General features: G+C 40.2%; 1 protein-coding gene across 2 annotated transcripts in view; it reads left to right on the top strand.

Annotated features, from left to right (window-relative positions):
• GMPR (guanosine monophosphate reductase) overlaps window positions 1–19,361 on the top strand; it is a 1,135,646-nt gene that overhangs the window by 481,591 nt on the left and 634,694 nt on the right. For both annotated transcript variants that reach the window (XM_044065201.1, XM_044065200.1), the window contains exon 4: window positions 18,003–18,176. In XM_044065201.1, coding sequence (XP_043921136.1) covers window positions 18,003–18,176 — 174 coding nt within the window. The remainder of the gene's footprint in view (window positions 1–18,002; window positions 18,177–19,361) is intronic.

The raw sequence follows: 19,361 nt of genomic DNA, 5'->3' as shown, positions 1-19,361 counted from the left end.
TAGAGCTAACTTTGATTCCACTGTTCTGATGAGTCTGTTCCAATGAGCCACCCAGGATCATAGGTGCTAGGGACGCTGTCCCAACAAGCAAGAAACGAAGGCGAGATAGACAACTTAACATAAAGAAGTTATGTACCTACCATAACGTTCCATGTTAGTTGTCTTCATCTCGCCTTCTTTCTTGCGTTCCACCCTCCATCCCCCTGTCCTATTGGATCGAGAGGAGTTTTGGTTTCACTGGCTGAGTGTTCTCTGGTTTGTTTCCTCTACTGACTGAGAGAGTATGACAGGTTTGCTCAACCTGTTTGTTTGGACAGGTTGATTCTCTGACTATGTCTGGGGTTAGCTATTACAAACGAGATCTGGGTAGCTAGCACCAGACATCATGGGATAAGGGGTAGCCTCGAGCCAGTAAACAGCTCTCAAGCTATAGAAGATGGCCGAGTCGGAGCCGAGGATCGGCTCCGATCCCAACAAGCAAGAAGGAAGGCGAGATGAAGACAACTAACATGGAACATTATGGTAGGTACATAACTTCTTTTTATTCATTTCAAGAAGTTTATAATGCTCCATACCATCAGATCCAGTGCTGTCTGTTTTCGTCCAGTTTAACATCTGATGTGACCTCAGCACTGACTCTGAAGCTTCTTTCAGTACCAGGGCTCTGGCTCCTCCCCTACCCATAATTTCCTGCACTGCACCCTAATACCTCAGATCTTGTTTGCTGCTAACGACTTTAGATGTGTTCTCAAGGGCTCCTTTTTGTAGTGTGTATCCTGCTGAATTTCAAGCTATCACTCCTTCCCTACTGAGGTTTATTTTAAATTCTCTAGTTTTCTTGTTATCTCTTTGTTGTTTATAATATCTTTAGACTTTTTTCTATTAGAGATAAGGTTAGGTAGCTGTAGGTTAGGTCAGTTTTTATATATGGTGTGTAGTAAGTTTAGATATGTATTTTAGTGTTTTTTCTAGTAGTAAATGTGTTTTATATAGTATATAAACGTTTAGTGTGTTGCTGTTATTATAGGATTATGTATATAATTAGGTCATTGGCCTTTTACCTGTGTATTGTGACTTCAACATGTCAGATTCTCAAGGGTTTAAGAAATGTGTTCGGTTGGCGCACAAGCTGCCTTCTCAGGACCCCCATTTGCTTTGTGTTTATTGTTTGGGCCCTGCCCACCTGGATTCAGATTGCCAGTTCTCTGCATCCTTTAGTGTCAGAGCCCTTCATATTAGATGTGAAAAACTTATTGTAAAAGTCTTACTCCTTCCACTGACAGGGAACTCATTTTCAACTGCAGGTTCTTCTTCCTCCTCTGCTTCTCCATCTAAGAAAGTGGATAAGTCCAAATCAAAAGAGTAACCTACGGATGAGGACAGAGTTAAGGATAAGGAGAAAAATAAGGCTGAGAGAATCGAAAAACCTGAAATGAATTCAACCAGGAAATGTTCCCCAGATCAGATGGTACCAGTTGGGATGGATCCAAAATCAGCTCAGAGATCAGAGCTGACAGCTCTTTGGCTCCGTTTCTCTTCTACTCAGTCCCTATTTTTGTCAGAACTAGTAAGCATGATAACCCATCCTCTGATCCTTCAAGAAAGGAGATTCTTTAGACCACCTTCGGTGGCTTCTTCCTTCTAATCATCACAAAGTCTCACCAGGCAAATGTCAACAGGATGATGAAGTTTCTCAAGACTCAAATCCAGCTTGCCGTTCTTGTGGTACTGTCCACTGGAACCGTGCCGAGTATTGGTCCAACCTACCCTTCATTTTTTTTGGAGTACCAGTGCTCCCTACACTGGAACTGGTCACCAATGTTCCATTGTGCACTGAGGCTCCTTTTGGGGTTGACAGTCGTGGCTACTTTGATTTTAACAGCATCCTTTTGTCTCTCTTGACTCTAAAGCAGCCAGGTCAAGGAGACACTCTGAGCCAAAGCGTAGGTACTGTGGTTCAAGGGGAGGAATCAACATTGAGGCTATATCAGCCATATCTCCTTGTCAATACCACGGCATTTGAAAGCTAGGATCCGAGGTCAGCTTTGGGGTCAAGGTGCACCAGCAAAGAGGAATCTCCATTTTCCTTGTTCAGGGGTAGGTCTTTGGAGCTGATTGAAACCACAGCTTTTGAGGCTTTTCACAGGGTCGTAGCTATGCCAAAGGAGAAGGCCTTAAATTAGTTTAGTTCCCCCCAAACCCCAACAAGACTCTGATTCTTTTCCTTCCTGTTGTCGTGCTGGACAGGGACAGTCAGAACCATGAGCTTCTGAGATTCTGTGTTGTGTTAGCTCCCAGTCAGATTCTAAGCCTTCTGATCCCCATCAGAAACAGTACTTAAGAAGCAGACTTGCAAGTGGAAGCACATGGAGTCATCTTCAGAGTACTTACAGAACATACTGATTTGGATGAAGGAAAGGGGTCCTCCTGCTCCCCTCAAAATGTAACATTTGACAAAATCCTTGAATTGATGAAGCAGAGTGGGGGATGGTCTACCCAAGATCCTTTACCCGATGAGTTGGTGTTCTTGGAAGTTTTTGGTTCTTGCCCTACATCATCGTATGCTGTACCTGTTGACCCCCCCTTATCGATCTTAAGGCTAAATGGCTTGGAAGGATGCTGATATAATGGAGCTCATCCTTAAGAAAGCAGATAGAATCTGGACAACTCCGAAAGACAGGCAACATTGGAGCAAAGGTCCTCCAGTAAATGCTATGGTGCTAGTAGCAGCCACAAAAAAGGAATTATCTGAAGAAAGTTCCTCTGTTCATCCTCCTAACAGGAAGTCTAGGGTGATGGACAGGTTTGGAAAACAGGCTTATGCCTCAGTGACTTTTGCTTTCAGATTGCTGAATTATGTGGCTCATGTTACAAGGTCCTAGAGGGATTTGACTAAAGAGCTCTTCAAATCCCTTTTGGGTATTTTGCCAGTGGCTGTTCAGAAGACTGTGAACTCCCAGCTAACTACCCTAAAGTCAACCTCCAACATAGCCATGCAGCTGCTCTCCAGTACAGCTGATGTCCTGACCAGGGCAGCAGGCACTGGCATTACCATATGCTGTCACACCTGGATAAATGTTTGTGACATCACAGCAAGCTTAAAAGCATCCTTTGTAAATGCTGCTATGCTGGAGCCACACTTTTTGGACCCAGAGTCAACGACACAATTGCCAAGAGTCAACAGGATGGCAAGACTCTCTGTAGTGGGAATCCATTTCACCACTCCTCAAAGATCCTTTTCTAGGAATCGGAGGACAGGTAATAAAATCTATTTCTGAAAATCTCAAAGCTCTTGTCATGACTCTCCTGGGGATAGGCCTCCTTGTGACAGAGGTAGAGGTAATTCAAATGGATGACACTCTAGAGGCAGAGGCAGACTGCACAGCCAAGGCTACCAAGGTCCTTTTTCAGAGAAGGCCTGTTAGCACCCCTGAATGGTTGCCTAACTCCTGCACTTCAGAGGCAATCAGAGACGCTTGTTTTTGCACCCATAGGTCTGGCAAAACATAACCACAGATTCTTGGGTGCTAAAGAAAATTTCCAGAGGCTATTCAATTCCCTTTTCTCTTCCTCCTCCTCAGAAGAGGAATGTCTCCAATATTTCAACCAGTCAGTAGCAACCAGCAGCACTAAAAGTTTCAAAACTACTAGAAAAAACAGTCATCCAACCAGTCCCCCAAGATGAGTTAGAATCTGGAGTCTACTCAAGGGTCTTTTTAGTACCAAAGAAGACAGGGGACCTCAGACCAGTTTGGGCTGTAAGTCACCTGAATCAGTTCATGAAACAGACAAAATTCTGGATGGTCACACTTCAATTCGTATTACCTCTGCTGAGAAAGAGCAATCAGATGTGCTCAGTAGACTTCGAGGATGCGTAATCTCATGTGAAGATAGAGGTGCGTTCCAGTAGATTCCTTCATTCCCATCTGTGAGACAGTCATTACCACTTTTTTGGTCTCACCACAGCACCCAGGATGTTCACTAAGATAATGGTAGTGGTAACAGGGTACTTGCATCTGCTAGGGATCCGAGTTTTTCTCTATCTAAATGACTAGCTCCTAACTGCTGCCTCCGAGCACTTAGTGTTACATCATCTGGATCTTGTACTCCAGTGGTTGCAGAACTTAGGGATAACAGTAAATTTTCTCAAGTGTCATATGATTCCAGCGCAATAACTAGGATGCCACCTTAATACCAACTTACAGATTGCCAGCCTTCCCCAAACCAGGGTTTTATCTTTACCTCTGACAGCAATGCAGGTGCTTTATCATGTCTCGCCTCTACCAAGACTGATCTTATGTCTGTTGGGTCAAATGGCATCTACAATACTGATGGTTCCACTAGCCGGATACCATATGAGAGTACTCCAATGGACCCTAACAGTACAGTGGTCTCAGCGGGTTCATTTGTTACATGCAACGATTCGGCTCACCCATATCCGGCACATTGCCTGGTAGACTATACCATCTTGAGGGACATAAGGTCTCCCTTTTCACATGGACACACTAGTAGCAGTAGCAACCATGGACACTTCCCTTTTAGGGTGGGGGAGGCATTTCAAAGGGAGGATGATCCAAGGTGCATGGTCACCCATAGAGGCTAATCGTCACATCAGTATCTTGGAGATGAGGGTGATCCTACAGGTGTTGCAGGCTTTTTATGATCTCCACCCCAAGGGAGTGATTTCCATACAGACAGACAACATGGTTGTGGCATGATACATCAACAGACAAGGAGGAACACATTCCTATCTGCTTTGTTGAGAGGCCAAGAGGATCTGGCAGTGGGCAATGTCCTTATGCCACTTTTTGATAGGAATGCACATCCCAGGTTCATCCATTGTCTTAGCAGACAGATTGAGCAGTATTATTCTGACTTACCATGAGTGGTCCCTCAACCCAACAATGCCAACCTTGATCTTTCATCACTGGGGCAAACTTTGCTGCAGCCTGTGTACCTCTTCCCTCAACAACAGATGCAGCACTTACTTTGCCCTGATTCCTCCACAGGGTCAATCACCAAGGGACACTCTGGTCCACAGTTGGCCCCCAGCTCTTCTGTATGCTTCTCCTCCCCTACCTCTAATGACCAAGTTTATCCAGAAAGCCAGACAGTGCAAAACCAGGGTGATCCTCATTGCTGTCTTCTGGCCAGTCAAACATGGTTACCCTTACTGTGGTCTGTACTAGTACATCCCTCATGGATGTTGGATCATTATCCAGATCTTTTATCTCACCCATCTGATTTGCCTCCTGTGGACCAGATGTGCATGAAACTAAATGCATGGTTTCTCCAGTTCTAACCATAGCCAGAGACTTCCCACTATAGTTGTCAAGATCATATCAGCTTCTCAGAAGCCATCTGCAAAAAAAGGTGTACCATAGCAAAAGGAAGAGATTTGTTATTTGGGCAGTTTCCAAAGGATTGTATCCCTTCTTAGCTCCTGTCCCATCCATCTTAGAAGTTTTATCTGAACCCTTTGTCAAAGGTTCCAGTTATTCCACCATTAAAGCTGAAGTGACAGCTATCTCTTAACTACCACATAGGCTATAATGATTCCTTTATAGCTTCCCTAAAGATCTTAAAAGCCTTTCTGAAAGGAACCTTTTTTTCTACAACCTCCCATCAGGGGTCCAGTTCCGTCATGGGATATAACCATTATGCTACAGGCTCTAACACAACCACCCTTTGAATGTGAGGCCACAGTAGATCTTAAGTTTCTGACCCAGAAAACAATTTTTCTGGTGGCAGTTACCTCAGCTAGACAGATTTTGAAATTACAAGCATTTTCCTGTTAAACATCTTATCTAGTTTTTCACAAGGATGGGTTTTCTCTTAAGACTAATGCATCCTTTCTTCCCAAGGTGGCATCCGAAACAAACTTGAATCAGTCCATAAATTTACCAGTATGTTTTCCCAGATACTCTAGCATGGGTGAATACATGTTACATATGTTAGATGTTCATCATCAACTCAGATTCTGTCTTCATTGAACAAAACAATTCAGAAAATCTAATCAGTTGTTTATTGCCTTTTCAAAACAGAAACTAGAAAAAGCTGTTACTAAAGTTACCCTTTCAAGATGGTTGTCAGACTTTATTTCATTTGTCTATAACAAAAAGAAGTTGGCTTTTCAATCTAAGCTCATTTAACTCGAGCAATATCTACTTCAGCAGTATTCTCCAGAAGTCTTCCCATTGATGACGTGTGCTGCAGTGATTTGGTCCACAGTCCATACTTTGTGTCTAATTAAAAACTGGATATACATTCTAGGTCACATTCCTCTTTTGGCTCCAGCATCCTCAGGAATGTCTTTCCTTGATACCACCCAGAGAGACAGCTTGGGAATCTGTCTCGCGTGCTGAATTGGGCAAAAATAGACAACGTTTGATACAAAAGTTATATACTTAGCATAATGATAGATCCATGTTGTCTGATTTCCATCTGGTTCAACCTCCCTCTCTCTTTTCCCGTTTCTAAACTGACACATGTGACTTCAGGATACTTGGTGGGTTACTGCCCAACTCCCTGTCTGTGAACAGTCCTGTTCTGTTTTTCCCTTTCTCCCTGTCTTAAATATAATTGAAACTATTATCATATTTACAAGATTTTAAGTGATTTGATTAGATGGGCAAACTCAATCTGAGGTATTAGGGCAGAATACAGGGGATTATGGGTAGGGGAGGAACCAGTACCCTGGAACCAAAAGAAGCTTCAGAGTCAGTGCCAAATCCAGTCAGATCTGATAACCCAGGTGTTGAACCAGATGAAAATCAGAAGAGAGTATATATAGTTATGGTAAGTATATAATTTTAATTTTTACAGAAATTACTGTGCAAATATGACATTCTGCATGAAAGATAAACCTGTCCAGGACCTCATGGCCACAATTTATAGGAAAACAATCCCCAGCTATTTCTAGCTCTGGAGAAATGCCATATAACGTCCCCCAAGTGACTATGTGGTATTCCTTCCCTCCCTCCCCTTTTGGTTCCAGTTCCATCAGTTCTCTTTGGGGGGAAATTGTCACAGACAAGTTGGTGTTACATACACTAGCTCATAGCTGCAAAACAAAATTTCTGAAAAAAAAGTCCTCTTCTGTCCACAATACCGCAATGCATTAGGTAACAGTGTTTAAATGATGAATCAGGCTTTTGAGTGCCTCTTACTAAAAGAGGATAGAACTCCCATTCCAGGCTATTTCTGATCTCTAAAAGGGACAACACTGTCATTGCTGCTTTACAAAGGATCCTTTATGTCAACTCTAGATATGGACAGTGTTACTTTCACATTCCAGTAAGACTGTCCTAGAAGAAGTACCTCAGTTTTCAGATAGCTGATCATCACTTTAATTTTTCAATTCTGCCATTTATACTATGCAGCTCCAGTGTTTCCATGTCTCATGAAAGAAAACATAACCATCTTTCCTAATCTGAGCATTTGCTAGCTGGTTGCTCAACCGCAGGACCTGTTATAGCAGCTGTTCACTCTGAAAATTTATTTGACGCAGTCCTTTAGAATAACAGTAAACCAAAATAAATCATTTCTTGTTCCTATATCTTAAACAAGTTTTCTAGAAAACTTTATAGAATCCCTTCAGATGGAGATCTTTCTTCTTCGGTAGAAATAGCTAAAAATTCAAACTGTGATGACAGACTTTTCCAAATAGCACACAACTATAGCAAGACAACACATATGGACCTTAGAATATGTGTTATCATGTGTATCCTAATTCTGTGTTCAAGGCTCCATATATGAAGACTACAATAAACCTTTAGAAATGTTTGTAACCAGTCTTCAGTTTCTGTAGAGATGACTGTACTGTACTCTAATTTCCATGGTGTTTAGACCCTATCCACCTGCCAAAGAAGTTCTCTCTTTCATTCAGCAGTAACATAGCATCTAATGACAGCCTCTTTGGATTATGCTTAAGAGCCCACTAGTAGTCTGTCATTGCAAAATAACTGGTTCATCAAGAAAAGATCTTTTCATAGCACTCTGAAAGAAGTGATAGCAGTGGCACAGCCCGACAGCTTTCAGGATGGCTTCCTTCTGAGTCTCCTTCAAACCAACATAAACACATAAATGTAATGCATCAGCAAGTTTTGATCTAGCACTGGACCATTCATCAAAACTTGAACCTTTCTGCAGTACATCTATTAGGACCACAGAGCCAACTGGCAGACTTAATCAGCATGCAGATAACTGGCTCATGAATGGAAACTGAATATGCATAATTTTCAAGACATTACTTTTATGTGGAGCATGACCAAAGGAAACACCTCAACAGAAATAATACAAACCTTTTGCTCCCTGTTATGTAATGAGACTGCAGAAAAGATGCATTTTAATTTTCTTGGTTTCAAACTTTGCATTCCACTTTTTATCTGGTGCCATCCAAAGCCAGCATTATACTCATAGCTCCATTATGGCCACGTAAACTATTGATTTAATAACAGGAGATCCATTCTCTGTAACAACAGGACTAGTGCTACAAGCATTAGGACCATTTGGCAGATAAAACATTCCCAGGCTGCTAAGGACTCTTCCTCCTTTCACAGCATGGGCAAGATTCCAAAAGCATTGCTCTCAGTGTAAGTCTACCTTTATTCCAAAAGACCTGCCCTCATTATAAGTGACTTACTTTGGTGTAAGGCCTATCTATAAACATGCTTACTAAGGAGACCTGATTCCAAAACACCTACTGTGTCAGCCTGTTCTCAGTGTAAGTGCTCACTTGCTCTGAGAGCAAGTCTTTTGGAATTGGAGCGAATAGGTTCATAGGTTCATAGGTTCATAATCCATTGGTCAAGATTTCTCTTGAACAAGGCCAGCGGCTCTGATGGATCTAGATTTTTGAGGTGAAGCATATTCATCAAATCTGGATGATAAGGTGGGCAATGTAGAAGCTACATGGGTGTCGAATGACAGACTACTATCAACCTGGGTCCCCAGGTCCTGATAACTTCTTCTGTGCTCAGTGGATTGCCACCTATTTGGTAGGCATTTAACTTTAGGCGTGGCTCTGGCAAGTTATTATCGTTCTGTGAGACCCTTCTGAAGGATATCTGTGTCAGATGTGTTTTCTACTAAGTTTGCAAACTTTGTTTTGTCCCATAACCCTCCTGTGTTTGCTTGTACACACCACTTGTGACAGGCTTTGAGTCTGACATGGCCAGCAACTCTGACCCTGTGGGTTCTGTCACTCAGCCAGTTTTTACCCATCTTGTGATGTATGGGTGGTTACATTAAAGCTGTGAGTTTTTCAATGATACCAGCCAGATCGAGGTAGGCTGTATGGACTGCCTTTCCCTCATCAATGGCTTTGGTGACTGTTTGAAAAAGTCAACCAAGTTTAAAAGGCATGATCTGCCTTTGACAAAGCCAAACTGGGTTGGATCCAAAGTCTGCAAATTCCCTATGTCTTTATTTATGAGGTCCATTATGATCCTCTCCATGGCTTTGCAGATAAGGCTTGTCAAGCTAATGGGCGGTAATTTCCAGTCAGTGGAGGCACCGCCTTTGTGAAGTGGGACCAGAGGTAAGACTTTGATTAAACAGCTGTCCTAGTTGTGGGTTTAATTCCTCATTGAGTTCGTGGAGCACACAGCGGGGACACCATCAGGTCCCATGGATGCTGTGTTTTTTGGGCAGAGTTCTCCTTGGCGCTGGGAGATGTTGGGGGGGGGCTGCTTTTTTTTAGATATCTCTCCTTTTGGGGGGGGGGAGAAGTTTGCACTGAACCTGTCAGCCAGTATGTTGGCAATGTCTGTAGGATCAGTAATCTTCACATCATTTTGAACTAGTTCTGAGCATATCTGGGAGTTTCCTCCAGGTTTCTAACATAGCTAAAGAAGGCCTTATGATTGTCTTTTGAGTCTTTAGCTATTTTTCTCTCGAAATTTGCTTTGGATGATTTTATGAGAGCTCTTAGTTTTTTACTTATAGTGATCAAGGGTGTCTTACCTTTTAAGGATTTTGCTCTATCTTGTAGTAGCTTCTTCCTTTTGTTGTAGAGTTTGTTTATGGCTGGGGTCCACCAGACTGGCCTTTGGTACAGAGATTCTTTGTTTTGCTTGGGATTGCCTTATCCATGCAGTCCTGCAGGTGCTAGAAGGCATTTGTAAGTGATTCAGCGGCTTGAGTACTGTTTTCCCCCGGCTCGGGGCCTTAAAGGAGACCACACTAGTCTTTAGAAGTGTGAAGCGGCTTTTGAGAAGTTCTTTACTGTGGTCTTTTTATTTCAGGTGGGGGTGGGATGAGGACCTCCAGCGAGATTAGTTTGTGATCTGATCTCACCAGTGAGGGGTATACTTCCGGTGTTGAACATTGTGCTCCCATGTTCGTGATGATGAGATCAAGTATGTTATCTCCTCTTGTGGGGATGGTGACTAGTTGTTCCATGGCATTTGAGTTTATGAATTCCAGGAACTTTTGGGCTAGGGTGTTTGGGCTTGAGTAGTGTTCCCAGTCTATATTAGGGTAATTGAAGTCACCTAGTATGATGGTGTTTGGTGATACATATAACAAGATTTCATGTCACTCCAGATCTTCTTTATTGTATTTCATTAAGATGGCAACAAATGTCCCCAAGCAATTTTTCTTTAATTTGATGGAAAAGATGAAACTTTGGGAATAAAATCCTTTTGCTCACTGTTATTAGAGATAACTTCTATCTTATGGTTACCTTTTTTTCTTTTATTTACTAAACAACTTCCTGCCATATTTCTTTATATTCTGTTTTTCCCTTTTGGGGTTAGGTTACTTTTGTATGTCAAGATATCTAAATATTTTTTTCATCATGTGCTTATAACAGGAGCATCCCAACAGCTGACAGTTTTACTCAGGGTCTTTATTGTCTGAGGTAAATGCATATTTCTTAAATATGTTCCCTCTGAAGGGACTTTAACAAATCCACACCTCACAATGAGAAGAAGTTGCTCAAGATTCACCTAACAGAGAATGTTTTTTATTTACCCAGTCTGAAGCTTATGAGCTCCTTGACTCCTCTTTTTTTCATTAATAAATGAGTGCTTCACACCTTCCCTTCTAAGACTTGGAAGATGCCTGCTCCTTCTGCATCTTGCCAAGTCTTCCTGATCTTCATACCATGTCTTGAAACCTATTACAAAAATTAAAGTTAAGGATACAGATCTCAGAGACAGTTAAGCTGTCAGTAGTGGTGGTTAGTAGAGCTTATCAGGAGAGAAATCCTTCAGAATACTCGTGTTTCTTACCCAGTTACACCAAGATCTATCCCCTCTCATGCCTGTCTTGTTACAGATTATAAATGGGTGGCAGAGACAATTGATAGGGCTTAGGGCAAGTAATCTGGTACCCTGTTTCCCTATTCCAAGTGTTCCATAAGGACTACTTTATGGTCTTTCTTTAAAGCCTTCATCTTCCAATAATGCCTTCACCAGTACAGCATTTTTCATTAGTATTAGTAACTAGGTCGACAGCTTCCTTTCCAGTCTCAGTACTGAATCTTTTATTGACACTATATATCTTATCATTCATGCCAGCAACATTGGTCATATCCTAGATAGTGGTCTTAATGATGACCTTGCTGACACAAGTAATGCAAATAGTCTTGATCTCAATGTTGGGCACATAGTTCCTGATGCCAGCATTGTCGATGGCCTCTTTGACATTGGTTTTGGGCTATTCAGCAGTGATGTTTCTGAGGTCAGTGGCATTAACATTGGTACTCCAGCTGCTAGCACTTATGTCAGTGTCAGGACATAAATTACCATTTCTTGGTCCCTGTCAATGTCATATGTTGCTCCCAACAATGCAGGAACATAGGATTTCCAATACATGCCTGTGTCTTTCAACTTGTCATGTCCCAGGAACCTCAAGTCTTCATGAATCTACAAGTTGGCCTGAGAAGGGGACTCTTCATCATCTGAGCACACCACCTAAGTGGCCCCAAACAAAGCCTTCAAAAAGACTAGGCATACTGAGTCTGCCATCGAATCCTTGGTGGAAGACTTGAATAATGAAAAGAGTGCCAGTTCCCTAGCCCCCACTCCCACAGACCTATTAAACTGAGGGAGTACCCTGAACTGATGTGTCACTAGGGGGCTGACCAACTGACTCAACACCATCTTGACAATGGAGGCAGCAGAATATCTTTACTTCATCTTTTGAGTGTTGTTTGTGTGGTGGATGTCTTGATGGAAGCCACCAGAATTGCCTGAAAAAACTATGGTATGATGGTCCGTATATTAAAAAAAAAAGTCCAACAGTAATTTCTGGCCTCTGAAGATTGGGATTTTAGAGAGAAACCCCTCTACGTTTGATGCTGTGGTTCAGCTGTTTGTACATAAAATAAGGAGTCCTATGTAGTAGAGATGTGGGAAGCATACTGATGTATATGCCATGTTATTCATGCAGGGTGCTAAACTATGCAACACTTGTGCTATATAAAGAGATGGATTTCACTAAAGAAATGTACCATATGAATAAGAGAGTTGCTAGATGGGCCATTAAACAAAAAACTCTGTCCCATTTCTAAAGTGCATGTAACATAAGCAATGTCTTGGTGCACATTCTTTGCGAAGCTGCAGAGGGAAGCTGCCTGATCTGCAGGGTTCAACATAACCAGTCACCACTGAGTAGTTGTTCAGATTAATTGATATTTGTCAGAGATAAAAATATATATCCTTTTTAGACACCCCCTTTTTATGACCACTTATCTTTGAAAAAGAAGTTTATGAGCATCAAGAAAATATGGAAAACATGTGCTTCGCTTAAATGGTTGTTTCCTCAGATTGCTACATATATCATTGATAATTGAAGTTCTTGTTTTGTGTTATATTAAACTATTTGAGGCAAATTTGATAAACGTTGTGAGAGTACCAAGAATTTAATGAAGGCAGAGGAAATGGGAAGAAGTACAAAAATCGTTCACTTGGAGAAAGAAATGGTTAGTGATATTGAGTTGATGATACCTAAAAATGATCTATTTTAATACTACAGAAGTGGCTAGCCCCTTTGAAAGTATAAACAAGGATTTGTGGCAATTAATGCAGTTAGTAGCTAGACATATATCTAGAAATTAGTGAAATGGAGGGTTGTAAGTTTTTGCGTAAACAAAATTCCCCATCATTGCCAATTAATCAGAATGCTGATGAGAAACTTAAGAAAGTAATGGAGTATGTTGGGATTATTGAGTATGTGGAGCAACAATTGGTTTTGCTGAAGGATAAAGATTGTATAAATAATTTGAGAACGGTTTGTGTGTTATAGAAAAATGGAAAGATTTTTTGAACTGTGAAAAGAGGGTGCATTGAACTGGTTGCATGAAAAGTTATTTAGGTGTTGAGAAAGTAGGCATTTCACCAAGTCTTAAAGAAAGTATTGGTAGCTGGCAATAATTTTAGTCCAGTTTATACTATGGTATGAAAAGAAACATGTTTGTGGCAGATGTGACAACTAGGAAAGTAATTTACCATTGCTAGACATCACATTTTTGTAGATGATAATTATTCAGTGGTTACATTAAAATATAGATTGACATTTACTATAGTATTAAAGTAGTTTTTGGCAGACTGTGTACTAGCGTTTACAAAGGCAGAGCAGGTGAAATCTAAGGTATAAGAATTACTTCTGCATTTACATTATTTGGAAGCTGAGATGAATTACGAGTTTCTCTTATCAAGAAGAATATGCAAGTTTTGTGGAAGTGAAATAGAAATGAAAGAAACAATCTAACTGAAATAGAAAAGGAAGAGTGTTGCTTTGTGTGGCAAGAGCTCTATGGTTTGAGGTTGAACATTTCTACTTGAATGTAAATGGACTTAATCAGTGAATATCTACTCAACCTGACTGATTAAATTGTATGTATGTTCAAGTGATGAGAGCATTGTTAAGATGAAAGGATGTTAAAGATGTACATGGTGGGATATAACGTAATTAGCAAGAAGACAGAGGAATGTGTTTATGTTGCTAACTGAGACAATATGATTTGGGAAGCTGTACATTTATATGTTAGTGCAAGAAGACCAATTAGGCAATTGTTGTTACTCTGTTGATATAGAACTTATTCTGAGGATAGGGTATTTATGAAGGTTGCAACACCTTTAATGTGACACAAGTACAATTGCTTACTTAAGTTTAACTGATGTAAATAGGCTGTTTCCTAAATTTTTGAAGGTGTGCAATAAAATATTTTTGTTTGGACTACTTATAAGCTTAACATGTATATATGTATGCAATGTGGTCGCTTAAACAGCTGTTTATCTTTCATATAAGGGACTAATTTGGATGGGAAGACATTTAAGATGGTCAGGATAAGTACAGATGCAAGCATTTTTAGCAAGTGTATAAATAAATTATAGATAGCACTTACGAATAGTCCAGTTGAAGTAAACAGGCTGTTTGATTATATTTCTTGAGTGTGAAAGGAAATGTTTCTGTTTTGAATGTTTTTTTAATTGAGGGTTATTTCATTAGAGGAAAATAATACAAAGAGATGATCTGTTGTTAATTATTATTGAGCTGACCACTTTATTTTCAGTTCAAGATTACAGGTTGCAAATTGGACAGGTGTTGCCTAAGACTGATATAAAAAGCCAGATGAATTTTTGTTTGACTGGATTAGCAAAATTTTGCCAAATCGTATATTCTTATTACAGTGTGTTGGAAGCAGCCATAATGGTAAATAAGTGTGAACTAGTATACAAGACTAGACATTACATTTCCAAGTTTAGGATAAGGTACTATCTATAATAGCATTGTGAGTGTGAATTTGGACCAAGAAGATTTTTGATTTCATTGTAGTGGTAGAATTGCAGATACATGCTTGTTTAAATTACATAGTATATGAAGCAGCCCTACTAGTAAACATGTTTATTTTAATACTTTAAGACTATTTAGGTTTAACTGTAAAATAATAAGCTTTTTGGATATTTTGAAAACAGTAAAATAGGGACATACATTTGGGTAATGCTGTTTTCCTCTCTTTACCTGATAAATATGTAACAAGCTACTGCATTTTGAAGAAGTACACACATCTGTTATATGTAGTAAACATTGACATTTGTTATATATATTTATTTAGTAGGGGTAGGCTATGCTCATGTAATATGATATTTTATAGGGGCATGAATGATGTCTTAATTTGGTCAGGGTCATGCTTTCTTATGCTACTGCTTTATTTTGAATATCAAGGGTTACATTAGAGATATGTATTGAAATGGGTTTGCCAAATGATCATGCTCTCTCTGTGTTCAGAAATTATGTTACACTGTTAGAATAATTATGTGGCGCTTGTATAACTTTGGAAGAATTAAAATTATGGGAAGTGCACCTCAGTTTATTACTTATCACTATGTGGAAAAGTACCTGCAAAGCTGAACTTTGTATTATTTAGTATATACCCACAGTATTATTGTATAAATCATGGTTTAAATTTGATGTGAAAGATGAGGGTTGGATCTGTCTTATAAGGAATGCATAGTTTTGGGATAGAGGTGCTCTAGTTTTTAATTATTTTGTATAATGGTAAAAAGAAAATATTGGTGTTTTAGATTTTGAGTTGTGAAGATTGTATTCTGCTGATGTCCATAAACTGGAGGAAGTTGAGTCTAGATATCGAATGTCATTTTTCTCAAGATTTCAAGGCATGTATGTCTTGGTTGCCATGTAAAAGGGAGCAATGGATGTGAGTATTTTACTTGTGCAAGGTCATGTGTGCTTGGATTTAGAAATCATGAATGTTAGGGGCCATTTATGCCAGTTGTGCTAAGTTGACTTCAGGTTTCAAGCTAAGAAGGAAGACAACATGTAGAATGAAGTGGGAAAATTGTGTTGTTTGTTTTCTGTTGTAAAAAGAGCACATCCATTCTGATGGCTAAGCTTGGTACAGCATGCAGGTATGTTATAGCATAGCAGACAGACAAGGTTAAAGTCTGGAACTACTATGTGTGTGGCTATGTATTTTAGTTGATGTGGTCTGAGTGCTGCATTTTTGGCAAGCTTCTGTTGGAATGAATAAAATAATATGGAGGCAAGATTAGCTTGTTTGAGAAGCATTAGGAAGGGTGAGATATAAGGCTGTTATTTTCAACATTATGTTGTCCTAAGACAATAGACTGAATGTTGCTCTTCAGACCTCCAAGATAGTGATCTTCACATAAAGGTCACCAAGGAGTACTTGTGTTTCCAGGTAAGAGCTAGTCATTACCTGTCGCAGACACTTCCATTCAGTCTCACATCAGCACTTAGTGTGATCACCCACTGCATGCCTGTAGTAGCAATCCACGAGAGACTATGGAGCCACGATCTTCCCAAAAAACTATCTCCTTGCTGCTGAATCGGCTTGGGGTCTGATATCTTCTACAGAGTCTCTGCACAGATTGTTCTGTTCACCGAGAGTAACAGTGAATCTTGTGGAATCCCAACAAATATCTCTGCTACTATATTTCATAGGATGCAAGCTACATGCAATCTTTTGTTGAAATGTTTTTGCCAGGACAGGGTGAAAATCCTTCAGGTCATGATATTCAAGATACTAGAGTCCATTTCTATTTCCGCAGACTTCTTTCTGAAAACTCTAGGCCTTATGGAAACAGCCTTCCAAATGGTGCCTCACATCAGACTGTACATGAAAGTCCTGCATGGAAGCAGTGGTTGCAGAGTTGGCATCCAGTGTCTGAACGAACAAAGTGTCTACAGCCTGCAAACAGCAATGCTAACCACTTTTTGCCTTTTCTGGGGGGGATTCGCTACTGTAAGTCAAAAAGGACAGAGACCTTTGGGTTATCTGATTATTCTGAATTTATCCACTGGACTTGTATTAGACCATAAGGTAGGAAGAAAGATGGGAGGAGCGCTACTTTGTGCTTTCATTTATTTATTTATTTTTGAGGGATTGGTATTTTAGAAGTTGAAGTATGCTAGACTATTAGGCATGGTCTGTGCAGCAATTCCAGGGTGATCAGGAAGCAATGAAGTATAAAACCATCAGTAATGGTCTTTGCATTCATGCTACAGGGGACTAGTGGCAGATACTAGGAAAAGTCTTTACATTATTTTTTTTTTTTGAGGGGGGGGTTGCTGGTAAGTCCAATGAAATAGTTGATGTCTGGTGTGTTCTAGGTTCCAGTGGGTAGAGGTACCAATACAGTAGTAAGGGGAGAAACTCAGAGTAAGCGCCCAGACTGCCAGATATTTCTCGGCATATCACTGTTGTCAACATTTACACACTGACTTCATTGAGACTTTTTTTGGATGGGCTTATACCTTTACAAAGCAAATAGTACTGTTTTTACAAGTGCAGCATTGTCCTGTGTGCCTTGATGGGAGGGTGGGGTTTGTTTTGTTTTTGACATTCTGCGTGTAGCTATGTCCTTAGTTTTCATTGTCAATTACTCTGTGCTAGAATAACCATCTGATACAGGTGCTTTTCATCTTAATCTGTCCTGGCAACATATCACTCCTTCTGTTTTTATGCATACTTAGTGCATAAAATACAATGTGTCAAGCAGAAGTCATGGAAAAGTTAGCTCCTTCACAGAATTGTACCAATTGTGTAAAGTGTCTGTAGAAGTTGTGTGTTTTGTTGTGCATGATTTATTTTCTTTTCTTTTTAATCACAGAGGTTTGATTCACTATATCAATACCCTTCTTCAGCTTAGAAGCTTGGTAGCTAACTACTTTTTCAGATAAGACTAGTGTAACAGCATAATATACAAATAATATACTTCTTAATTGTAAGGTATTAGACAGTTTTGTCTTTCTCCTACATCCTGATAGTGAAGTTTTGAGTCCTCCATGTAGGGCCTTAATCTTCATTTACTACCTACACTGCACTCAATACAGATTCACTCTGTTCAGTACCAGACTTTGCTCTGCCTAGGGTTGTAGCACAGGTCTACAAATATCTTCTCTCACATCAAATAATTATGTACTAGCTTATAAATAAATGAATGCTTAGCATTTTACACAACTTACCGTTTTAATACATTTTCCTTTATTTTTGTTTCCTTCTGTAGCATGTAGCAGCCAGCTCTGGTAGCGGTCAGGCTGATTTTGAGAAGCTCACAAGCATCCTTGAAGCTATCCCACTCATTAAGTATATTTGTCTTGATGTGGCTAATGGATATTCAGAACATTTTGTGGAATTTGTTAAAAATGTCCGTGCCAGATGTCCTAATCATACTATTATGGTAAGTAGCAATGATGTTATTTGACCATTTATATTTTTCAGTAGTCTCTATTAGCTTCTATTGGTGTTTGCAGTTTATTCTGTTATTTTTAACTAATGAAATCTGTTGTACATCTACTATTTTTCATTTGAGACAGAATGTCGTAGTACTGTATTCAGTATTCCTGTGTTGATATCACTCCATCAACTGCCAGGTGATCTGCACAGAGTATAATTTACAATTTGTTTGTAGACTACACAGACATTTATCATGTTTACCACATATGGCACACGTTATGACCTGTACCACTGCATTGCGAGGTTGATTTCCCACAGGACCATCTTGTTGGTGATATCACTATACCCTAGAACTGTGGCTCATGACACATATAAATAATACACAAAATCAAACAGACCATTGTTACAACCATCCCCAGTCATAAACAAGAATCATTACTGAGCATGTGTTTAGACTGCTGAAGGCACACTTTCACTGTTTGAATTTATCTGATAGTGCCCTGCAGTACTATCTTGGCACATGTGTATGTAGGAGTTGACCTACTGAGTGGATGTTTTCTCATCCCTGGCAGGTGAGCCATAGAAGACATTGTATGTTCCAGTGTGTGATTGAGTCTGTCCAAACAATCACGCATATGAGGCATGAACTCCCATAGGCCATCACCCATACTACCTCAGCCATGACTATGGTGGTACTAGCCTGTGCTTCCATGATGGTGCTGCACATGCACTAAGTTGCAGTAACTGACACATCAGCCTCAAGGGGAGGGTGGTAGCCATGTCTTTAGTGAGCACCATTACCCCCTTTCCTGCCTGGATCTGCCTGCACGAGTGCTAGAGGCAGATTTTGACATCTGCCTGCTGGGGGCCAATGTGCTTTCCTGATTTAGAGCCCTATCAACCTATCCCTGCTGTATGGTGTGGTTATCCCAGGTATTTGCAGGCATAGAGGCTGTATCCATAGTCTATGCTGCGTATGCAGTGGTCACAATCACTGTGCCTGACACACAGTCTGTACTCAGTGACTGTACCATCTCACACCACATCATCGTTATCAGAGGCTTCACATCCTTCAGCATCAGGTGAGAACATTTTCACAGTGCTTGTGCAGGATAAAGAATCACCTGTGAATATACCAAAGCATAAAATATCTTGTCCAAGTATGACCCAGCACCAGATGTATACATGC

Source organism: Protopterus annectens, chromosome 3.part0 (assembly GCF_019279795.1).
Source record: "Protopterus annectens isolate FY-2018-M chromosome 3.part0, PAN1.0, whole genome shotgun sequence".
Lineage (NCBI taxonomy): Eukaryota > Metazoa > Chordata > Ceratodontiformes > Protopteridae > Protopterus > Protopterus annectens.
Note: the sequence above shows the minus strand (reverse complement) of the source record. Positions and strands in the feature narration are given on the sequence as shown.